Source organism: Sesamum indicum, linkage group LG8 (genome assembly GCF_026168435.1).
Source record: "Sesamum indicum cultivar Baizhima isolate 11 linkage group LG8, ASM2616843v1, whole genome shotgun sequence".
Taxonomy (NCBI): Eukaryota; Viridiplantae; Streptophyta; class Magnoliopsida; order Lamiales; family Pedaliaceae; genus Sesamum; species Sesamum indicum.
Genome location: NC_142664.1, coordinates 21,616,108 through 21,627,374, shown reverse-complemented (window position 1 = coordinate 21,627,374; position 11,267 = coordinate 21,616,108). Strand labels below are relative to the sequence as shown.

The 11,267-nt window shown below is 32.6% G+C and overlaps 2 protein-coding genes across 2 annotated transcripts; both read right to left on the bottom strand.

The window, feature by feature from the left end:
- Positions 1 to 587: 587 nt before the first annotated feature.
- Positions 588 to 1,498, bottom strand: LOC105168348 (S-adenosyl-L-methionine-dependent methyltransferases superfamily protein). Its single transcript, XM_011088403.3, has one exon. It carries the CDS (start codon positions 1,392 to 1,394, stop codon positions 651 to 653), a length of 744 nt encoding a protein of 247 aa, XP_011086705.1. The 5' UTR covers positions 1,395 to 1,498; the 3' UTR covers positions 588 to 650.
- A 2,822-nt stretch (positions 1,499 to 4,320) lies between these two features.
- Positions 4,321 to 5,255, bottom strand: LOC105168347 (photosystem II reaction center proteins PsbY, chloroplastic). Its single transcript, XM_011088402.3, has one exon. It carries the CDS (start codon positions 5,157 to 5,159, stop codon positions 4,599 to 4,601), a length of 561 nt encoding a protein of 186 aa, XP_011086704.1. The 5' UTR covers positions 5,160 to 5,255; the 3' UTR covers positions 4,321 to 4,598.
- Positions 5,256 to 11,267: the final 6,012 nt, after the last annotated feature.

Here is an 11,267-nt window from a genome sequence, read left to right as displayed (position 1 = left end):
ATAATACTAAGTCAGGGTGCACTACAAGCCTTAGTTAAATCACGAGATATGTATATATTTTACTACGATATGTTAAGAGTTAAGGTAAATATAGTTTTAAGAAATTCAAAACTATCATTTAATTCGTTTATGTCGAATTCCAGATAACAATTATAAAAAGAAAAAAGAATCCTATATAATTTTGATTAAAAAAAGTGTGAAAACTTAGAGCTTGCATAGAGGAAGTAATTAGAAGAATTTTATCTCCTTAAACTTTCAATGTTAAATGACGTTAACACCCTCAAAGAGAGACCGAAATACACAAATACTTTACAAAATTATAGATACACTAGGGTTATAATTATAACAAGTAGTGACAAAAAGTTTATTCTAACAGTATATAACTTTAGAAGAAAAAAGTTGAGGTGTTTGTATTTGACCCTTATATCAAATAGTACTCGTATTCATTTATATCTCTATATTCTGAAGAGTTCTTTTACGCCACTTATGTGTATAATGTGAGTCTTAATATTTTTTTATATTACAAGTATATTTAATTATATTTTTAATTTTAAAAAATTCACTAAAATATTAAACAACAAGGCAACTAAAATCCCTAATTTGTTTTTTTTTTTTTTATAAAAAAATAGACAATCTGGAAAATACAAGAATTATGGGGCACGTGTGACCCGCTTTTTCCGAAACACGACCTCCGTGTCCAACCCGAACCCGTCAACGGTCCGAACATAAACCAGCTCGGATCTCTTAAACAGCTTCTTAAGCGGCTCCACGCTCATCAAGTCATTAGCCGAGTACTTATCCGACCGCGTCGACAGCGCCACGTGTAGAACACACACCCCATCGGCCCTCAACGTCCGTTCGATCTCCCCCACGAATTTCTCCGGGTACAATGCATGGTCAAACACGTTGGAGAACTCGAAGTCGAAAGCCCCATCGTCGAACGGTTGGTGATGGAAGTCCCCGCGCACGACCAACGGTGGAGACGGCACGAGATCAATGCCAACCGAGTCCGACACCCCGACCCGCTTCAGAGCCTCCACTTCTTGCCCCATTCTCGCCCCGATGCAGAGAGCCTTGGAGGAGTTGGACAGCAAGCCTTTCTGCTTCAGATGGTCGAAGAATTCCGTGAAGACCCGGATCTTGCGGTCCCAGTCCCGGGTCGTCCATATCTTCCGGAGTTTCGGGTTGAGGGTTTTGTTGAGCTGGTGGTGGATGTAGGAGTCGTAGGAGGAGAACCCGGGTCGGATCTTGAGGCCTGGGATGGGAAGAGACGGTGGTGGGCTGGCGGCGATGAGGGCGGCCTTGTGGGAGATGAATAGGAAGAGAGGTAGGGAGAGGAGAAGGAGGAAGAAGATGATCAAGAATTTGGATTTTGTGAGAGGGTACTGTTTCATGTTTGAGGCTGCTGCATGGCTTTGAGTGTGTGTTGTGTGTGTAATAATGATGTAGAGTTTTGATGAGAGGGAAGAAGGGATGTTGTAATTGTTGCATGTCTCTCACTCTGTTTTCTGTGTGTTTGGGTGGGGAAGAGAACAGGTGGAGACTATATTACATGCATGCTTTCCATGTGTAAGCATATCACTTGCCAAATCTTCTTTTCTCTTTTGGGGCCAAAATTACATTTTTTGTTCTATAATTTTAGGTCATTAGTACTTTTAATCTTGTAATTTATTTCATTTACAGAAGAATTTAGTCCTGAACATATTACATTTGGTCCTTTTCTGATAAATTTACTAATTTGGTCTTGTATTGACAATTTTGGCCCCATTCACTCTATAATAGATCTTATCTTTGGTCCTGTAACTATGAATTGTTAGGATAAAAATTGTTAATAAATGACTAAATTTACAAAAAAAAAAAAAAAAGACAAAATGTAAGATATTCAAGACTATATTCATTAAAAAAGACTAAACATATAAATGAGGTAAGTTACAAAATTAAAAGTATTAATTAAATTATAAAACAAAAAATATAATCTTATTATTTTTTTGTAGAATACATTGACTCGATCCATACATAAATCATAACTAAAAGTGTGCTAAAAAGGGATGGCTTTTATATATATATTAAAGATTAATTAAGGAGAAAATTTAATCCAAATTAGATTTGTTTACATTAATATATATTATTATGTGATTGATATATAATTATAATTTGTACAATAGCTAATTCCATAGAGTGTATTATAGTATTTATTTAATTAATTTGATTTGATTAAATTTTATTAAAATAAGAATTAACTAATTTACTAATTTCATATATTGATGACTCATCTCCTAATTAATAAGGCTGACTCTCTGATTTTGAAGGCATTGATCATAAGTAAAATACTTAATATTGCCTTCCAAAACCAATATATTAACTCCGAGCTCTAATTTAATTGATGAAGTTGAGATCCCATAATTAAAATATCATGAGTTCAAACCCCATCAAAAGTATGGGATTGGTCTATATAGTTTAATTCTAGTTCCTGGTCTATTGTAAGTCCGTAATAGTAGTTATTATTTGGCTAGTTATGTGTGTGTATATATATATATATATATATATTTGAAGCAATAATTGTATGATTACATCAGTGTCTCAATAAATTAAGCCATACATCAATACTTGCTCAATCTATCACTATACTAAGAATAATGGAACAAATTACAGTTAATAAAGTACTTGTAATTTTTTAAATAATAAAAAAATATTAATAATTATGTCAAGTCTCAAGAAAACTCGTTCTCACTTACTTTTTATATTTTGAGGGGAACATAAATCAATAGCTTGAAGTAAATTCAAATTTAAATATAAAGTGGAATTCAATATAGTATACTCATTCATGAACAACAATTTACCTTCATCAACTTTACATTTCTTTAAGTCCCAAGTTTAATTTTTTACATGTCTTCCCTATTTCCTTGGGCGATTTTTGTTATTTACAATAATGTGGGAACGATTGTGCAATTTATCCTTAAATAGTTATGTCGTACCCTACGAGTTTACATCCGTTTCAAAAAGAGTCTATTAATAAAGAGGAGATATATACTACTTTATAAACACCATTAAGACCCCTCTCCTAACTGATGTACGTATGGGGAGTTGAAATATTCTCCATCACCCAATCCACACACATCTCTTGCATTGTGGGTTTCTCTTGGTTGGTCTTTTATCGAACACCCACACACAGATCTCCTCCTCTGGATATCATGAACAGTGTCATAATTCTAACATTACGGGTCTACATCCATCTTTAGGAAGTCGATCTAAGGGAACTGTATACCCTACTTTATAAATACCCTAAGAATTCCTCTCCCAACTAATATATAATGAGAAATTTGTAATACTAGTCTTGAGAGGGATCTGATCTAAGAGGGGTTTTTAAAAGATAATAATACCCCTGTAGGACCTCAAATGTTCAACTAGGATAAGGATCCGTATACTTTTCACCCGTTGACCTAAAATCAAAACTCTCGATCACTCAATAAATAAAAGGCTAAAATCATGACACCGTCTATCTTTACAAGTACGGACATTTAATCCTATAAATATACCAAACTTATTTATTGAGAATATTTTTCAACTTTTCCCTTGATCTCGCACCGAACTAACTTAAGTATCGTATGATCCTACTCAGAGACCTCTAAATAAATTTAACATGGGTTAACTTTTTTAGGTCCCAAACACGCAGAATTGATTGTCCTTGAGGTCCTGACAATCCTGACACAAATCAAATCTAAATAAACAAAAAACCATTAATTAGCTAGTGAATATGCTTAACTATAAAAATAAATAAATATGATTGAGATTTGGTGGACGGCTCTGGGGTTGGTGAAACATAGGGTACGTAGTGGGCTTAAACCTCACAATTCTAGTTGAAATTTTCATATGTACGAAATTCATTAAAAGCAAATTAAAGTTGGAAATTACATAAGATGTTATCATTACCAATTTCACTCTTATCATTTCAGCTGTACGGTGCTTAATTACTCCTACAAATTTGGATTCTACATCAGTATTTAAGGTATTGGTATAGAATCTGAAAAAATGTAATTCCAAAATTATTGTAGGAAAACTTCCTAATGGACTAAAAATATCAATTTTCTTAAGTTATACGATTAAAACTAAAATTTAATTGAATTATAGGTAAGTCAAATATAATTTTTAACCAAATAAGCAGAAAAGAATTAAAATGATTAAAATTTTAGAACTAAATTAAGAAAATCAATTCGTGCAAGAAAAAAAAAAAACGTTGCCCCCTACATGACTAAAATTGACCTTTTTCCTAATGTTAAATGAACAGGATGAAGCAGGAATTGTACTAAACTCTGCAACAAATTAGAACTCATATCCAAAGTCTCGTGAATCCCCAATCTAATCATGCGAGTATTATTACATAGTATCTCATGTAACTACAGTACGAGGATTAGTCCTTTCTGATATTACAGAAGAAGAACTGTTCAAGTAATAAAACCTTTCATTAATCAACACAACACCACAATTACTTGCAAATTCATGCATATATATATATATATATATATATACACACACACCAAAAATCCATCTTCATTTAGACCCCCCCCCCCCCGCCCTTTTTGTTTTTTTTCTTACTTTCCTCAATCTGATCTCATCCTGTTAATCTGGTTCAAAGCAGGTTGCAAAATGTTGTACAGCACCCAAACAATAGCTGGTGCAACAACGAACAGCAAAAGCTGCCCTCTGTTGTCGGCCGGCACCTCCGCCAGGGCGGCAATTTCTCTGGCAGACGCCTCTGCCGGGTGGAGGAATCCAGATGCAGCCAGCCCGCCTAGCCCGAGCCCCACGATCACCCCTTTAGTGCTCCTCATTCGGTTGATCTGGTTAAGGGCTGGCTGAAATATGTTGTACAGCACCCACAGCACTGCAGGGACTAAGGGGAGCAAAAGGGCTATCCCACGGTTGTCGCCTTCGGCTATTTCCGCCAGCTGTTGGGCAGCGAGGGCCGGGTTGGCGGTGGAGAGGGCCGAGAAAACCGCCCCGGCAAAGGCAGTTCCAGCGAGGGACGTGGTGGTGAGGGCTTTTGGTAGGGTTTGCATGGAGAGGAGGAGGGGGACTTGTTTGGTGGGCTTGGAGGGGTGGTTGCATTTTGTGTTAGGGTTGAAGCATTTGGCTATTGAGGTAGCCATTGTAGCTGCCATTTGTGAGCCTTGTTTTTGCTCTTTATTTTATTTTATTTTCAAGAATTGATATATGTTGAAATTGGAGAAATAGGGTTTGAGGAAAATATTCAGATGAAATGGGAATCTTGGGGAATTTGTGGATTGCTAATGTCTTATCCAAAGGGTGTGATTGGTGGGATATAGACCTCATATTACGTACCCCACTATGATTTTCTTATCACAAACAATTTGGAATATGATTCTTGCAGGCCTTTATATATAGCCCATGTTTTTCAGCACTTTGAACCCTTCTAAAGATACGTTAGTGATCTTCACAATACTAGCAATAAATTATGATTATTAATCCTAAGTTATTATAATCAACCATTTAGTCCTACCATAGCAAACACGGCCTTAGCTCACTAAGCTATCTATTCTCTTGTTTGTGTAGCACTTCCCTCGTCATTCTTTCACTTAGTCTAATAATTTTCACATATTTTCCATATATTTTTGCTTTAGTCCTAGTCAAAATTATTAATAATTTAAGTATTAGAGTACAAAAACGTCTATATTAGTTTTTCAAAAATCTTAGGATCATCGATCATCAACGGTCCTTTCAAACACTTCCTTACCCTAAGTTATATTACACAAAAAAAAAAAGTTTATTATGTCAAATATTCTAATATTTTATAAACTTTCATATCATATATATGTATCCAAATACTTTAAAAGTTTATTTTTAAAATAAAATTTAATATTTTTAAACTCTTAAAATATTTATAAAATCTTGCATGAATGATCTTATAAGATATTTTAAATAAATTAATCAAACACCATCTTAATTCAAATTAAAATAGATATGACTTCTAAAATTCATATCTTCTTACATTGAATCATCCTAAATCTTTAGCTCAGATCTCTTTATAAAATTCAACTTATTCGCACTGTAAGAAAAATAGATTATTCCTTAAACTATAAACAATTATAGCTCAAGAACCACGACAAATAAATATTGTCTATGGTTATAGAAAATTAATGTAAAAATTTAAATTTTAACCATGGTAATCAACATTCATTACAGTTAATTATAATTATAGTCAAAATATTTATTATAATTTTTTATTGAAATTGATGTATTAGCCTTGATTAAAGAAACAATAACCAATAGTTGTTGTAACTATTGTAATTAATTAGCATTTATCATGATTTTTTAATATTTAATTATCGTAATTAACCGTGATAAAACTTCATATTTCTTTTGGTATCATGCAAATACATATATGTAGAAAAAAGCATTTTGCTTTCACAATTATTGAAGTTTTGACCAATTTTCTAAGTGTGGACAAATCTCAATGATCCAATATATATATATAAATTTTTTAATTATTTAATTACTAAGACAAGTGTTAGAAATTTATGGCTCGTATCCCTTGCGCCCAACCTAACACTCCTCACTTAAATGACTAAGTTCATCTCCATGTCTCAACCCACTTGTTCACTCGGCCCACAGTCATTACCTGACGCAACCACTTCTACTTACATATGAAATTTACCCTAACCCTATTTCTCTCACTTTTGTTCCCTTCTCTCTCGTTTCCTCTTCTGTCTCCTTATCTCCTCCCCTTATCCCTCTTCTCGATTTCTTGCCCCTTTTTCTCTCTGGCTTTAATGTCTTCCTCGTTATTTATATTTCCAATTTTTTCGACGGATAAAGAACAGACAGAACAAAAATTGTCTTTCCGTTTCTTTGTGAACTAAGTTATTTGTGAAATAAAATTTCTTGAGTGGAAAGATATAATAGTTTTATAGTGATTCTTTATGGTTCTAAGTGAGAAGCCTAAGTTGTTTTTTAGTAGATCTTTGTGACTAAGCCTTGGTGGCTTTGGGTTTAGCAACCGTGATGGGGTTGCCAGCCATTAGTGGTGTTTGGGCCTCTTCCTTGTCGGATTTGGCTCCTGAGTCAATTTTCTACTAAGATCTACTGCTTTTATATTTTGTATATTTATATCTATTTATTTGTTCTTTTATTTATTTATTAATAGTTTGATAGGATTCATATTTAAACTCATCACTACTTAGATGAATTTCCAATAGCAAGTTATTTTAGTACATTTTTAATGTATGACTACAACTCCATCTCACAATATGGGTGCAACATATGAAGTCCATTATTCTCTAATTTTAAACATAAACATAAACAATAATTTAAAAAAAAAATGATAGTGGATGATGATATGGGGTTGAGTTGGAGACAGTGGAATGTTATAGCTTCAACACTTCATTATTTTGATACCCACAAATTATAATTTTCACCAAGGGTAAAATTTTCTTGTGAATAATCATGACCCATACTGTAATTACTATAAAAAGAAAAAAAATTATTGGGATGGACGTTTGCGACGAATTCTGGGATGGATTGAATTCCCATATCATTGTTGGAACGGTGTTTGGAATGATTTTAGGAAATGATATCCATCTGAAACACACCGTCGAAAAATATTCCAGACAGTTTTGGGATGATTTGCCGAAGCAGTCCCATAATTTAGGATAAAATCTAGGACAACCATAAAAGCCGTCCCAAATTCGTCCAAAAGACGAATAATTGAAATATAAGTTTGAGATATCCTTACAGACAGTTTGAGATGACATGTGGGACAACCTTTGGGACCTATTTTCTTATTTAATTTGGAACAGAATGTCGTCCCAAATAAATAATTAAAATATAAGTTTGGAACTGACTTACTGACGGTTTGAGACGTAACTTTTAAATTGAACGTAGTATTTTTTAACGGTTTTTGGGATGGCCTTTGGAACGTATTTTCTTTTTTTATTTGGGACGGAATGTCATCTTAAATTCTATCCCTATTTTTAGTTAATTTTTCTTTAAATTTTTTATTGCGCGAGATTTTATTGTATTAAATTTATAATTGAAGACAATATTTTTCATACGAAAAAAATCAAAATTAGCCAAAATAAGTTAAATACAATGTATAGTTCACAATTTGAATTTCAAAATAAAAATATTAAAATTTAAACCCTACTCTAACAGCTAATACTGGTCAGTTGGTTGAAGGTCTCTAGCTTCTTCGTCCTGTTGTTGTATGGAGTCCTCAGCTGGGCATCAGCAGCCAGTGGCTGGTCAAGGCGCACCGAGGTGGGCGGCCAAGCTGAGCCTCATTCACAAATATTTAAAAATATCAAAAGTTTGTAAAAAATTTATTATTGAAAATAATCTTGCTTGGTAATTTCTTTTTGCGATCCCTTTTCTTAATTGCTAGCTTCTAGAAAAAGAAGAAGTCCCCCTTCGCGAGTTTCTCAGTTGAAAAAGAAGTGGGGGCTACTTCCTTCCTTAGGTGCACCCCCTAAAATAGGGGTTAATGCCTTATTAAACCACCGCAATCCATTGGATTTTCTTCCCACTTCCTTCCAAAGAGTTTTGTTTTCTCTTCACGGGAACGTCGTTGGGAGCTAGATTCCTAGTCTCACAGGGAGGAGTTTTTTTCTTTCTCTCAAACACTGTACTTGAAATAGATCAATGTTCCATACTAATTTTCTCTTGTGGTCGCCTATTGAGGAGGACCCCCACGACATATAGTGTTGGCGGCTGCAGGGGTTGGCGGATACACACACATATATAGGAAAAAATGCAAGCAACCACCTCGTGATATCGTAAATGAGCAAATTATCCTCTTATAAAAAAACAAATAGCGATTTATAAGGAGGTAAATTGCTTCATTTTAAAAAATATAGGAAGATAAATTACTATATTTTTTTCATAGGGGATAATGTGCTCTTTTTCAATTATCACATAGGGATAAATTGCTATTCACCCTATACATATATATATATATATACAAATTGATGTTGAGAGAGTAGAGTTTATAGAAAAAAGAAAAAAAAAAAATAGCAACTGCAGGGGATTAGATTCATGACCGCGAGAGGGGACAACAAAAATTATTAAATATTAGTTTTAAGATGGAGAGAACAAGAGACATACCTTGAAAAGGAAGAGCGGACAGTGAAAAGCGACGGGCAACAGTCGGTGGTCTGCGTAATTAGATTTAATTGTAGAGGATATCGATGTAAATTATCCTAAAAATAAGAAATAATGGAGAAATTACTCCCTCTACTATTAAATTGAAGTATGAGCTACAGATTAGATTCAATCTATGTAATTGTGATCATCAAATTGTGGTCTATTGGAAATTTTTGTAGCTTTTTGTTTCGACAGTAAAATTGACAGATCAAGTTTGAGTTGGAGTTTAATTGAGTCCCAGTATACGAGTGTTTGTCCATTTATACAGTACAATAGTTTATTTGATAATAGATTAGATAAAGAAAAAACCTATGAAATTGATGGAATTTAATGATTATTGTTATATGGTATTAAGGATGCAAACGTCCGTACATCAATTGCATACGAAAAGTTTTAATAGTTTATAAATTTCAAGGGCTTTTCTTCCTAACAAGATACTGATTCAAAACAGAATTATAAAATTTATATGAAATCAGAATGGACAATACCTTAGACAACAAAACACATATGACCTCTTTATCATATACAGTGCTAAATGATGTGAGATGTTGAATGGCGTTCCGTTGCGCGAGGTGTTATTCGCTTAACTTCATATGAGTCTCGTAGTCTCTCTAACTTGATATGAGTCTCGTAGTCTCTCTAACTTGATATGAATCTCATGATTTTATTTTGAAAAGGCAGTAAAGAGAGAAAGTTTGGGTGAATAGCAATTTATCCCCCTGTGATATTAAAATGAACACATTACCCCCCTATGAAAAAAATATAGCAATTTACCTCCCTATACTTTTTAAAATGAAGCAATTTACCTCCTTATATAGGGAGGTAGATTGCTTCATTTTAAAAATCATAGGGGGGTAAATTGTTCTATTTTAAAAAATATAGGGAGGTAAATCGCTATTTATTTTTTCACAAGGGGGTAATTTGCTCATTTGCGATTTAACAAGGGGGTTGCTTGCATTTTTCCCGAGAAAGTTTTAAAACTTATAAAAATTCCTCGTCTACAACTGATTTGATACAATTTCTTTTTCAATAAACTAATCATATATATTATTGCATACATATATCATTATATCTAAAGTCAATTAATTATTGATAAATTAATAATATTCAACCAATAATTAATTATTAAAAGTAATTACAACATACACCATCATATAATTTGAATTATATGGATTAATAATGAGTTAATAATCATAGAATAATAATCTAAATAATCAACTATTAACAAACAAATATTCATATTTCTATAAATTTCCACCTATAATCACAATCTTGAGACATCATCACTTTACCACCACAAAAAAAAAAAATCTTGGGTGATTGATAAAATATAAATTGTCTAAAATTATCTTCATTTATATTTATCACATATTGTCATGATTTCTTTTAATTAATAAATTTTATTAATAATTTTCTATTCATACACATTAAAATTAATCTATTTTATTAATTCTGATTAGATATCCATTTTATTTTATTTTTCATTCAATTAAGTAAATATAATAAAAATTTCGAATTACGCACATATATCAAGTGTGTTTAACTACTGGTATATATAATAATTAATGAATTAATTATAATTATATCATGCATCTCAATCATCAACAATTATAACAATCAACTTATCAATATTCGACATTTAACAATAATTACAACGAAATTAAACCAACAACTAATCTTAAAATACAACAATACTCACATATTGACGGAATTTTGCCTCAAACCTGAAGTTTGTGAAAATTGATTGGAGATTTGGTGAAGGTCTCGTCCAATTTTTGGAACAAAAAATATGATAATTGAGTTTTCTTGACATTTATTGGGAAATTTGGGTGAGATTTCTTGATTTTTGGGGATATAAATTTGAAATTAAGAGTTGTTGGACAAAACCCTCAGTTTGATGCCTTTTAGCCGTAGATTAGTTGACTCATTTTTAATGGGTTGATATGTAATCTGTATAAATGTTGTTAAGTTTTTTTATAGTTTGATTGTTAAATAGAGAGGTCTTTTTGATATATTGTATATTTTAAGGATCATTTTGCAATTTGAATGATAGTTGAGGGGCGGTGAATGTATTTTATTTTTTCAACCTCCGTGTACTTCTAAATCTCCCA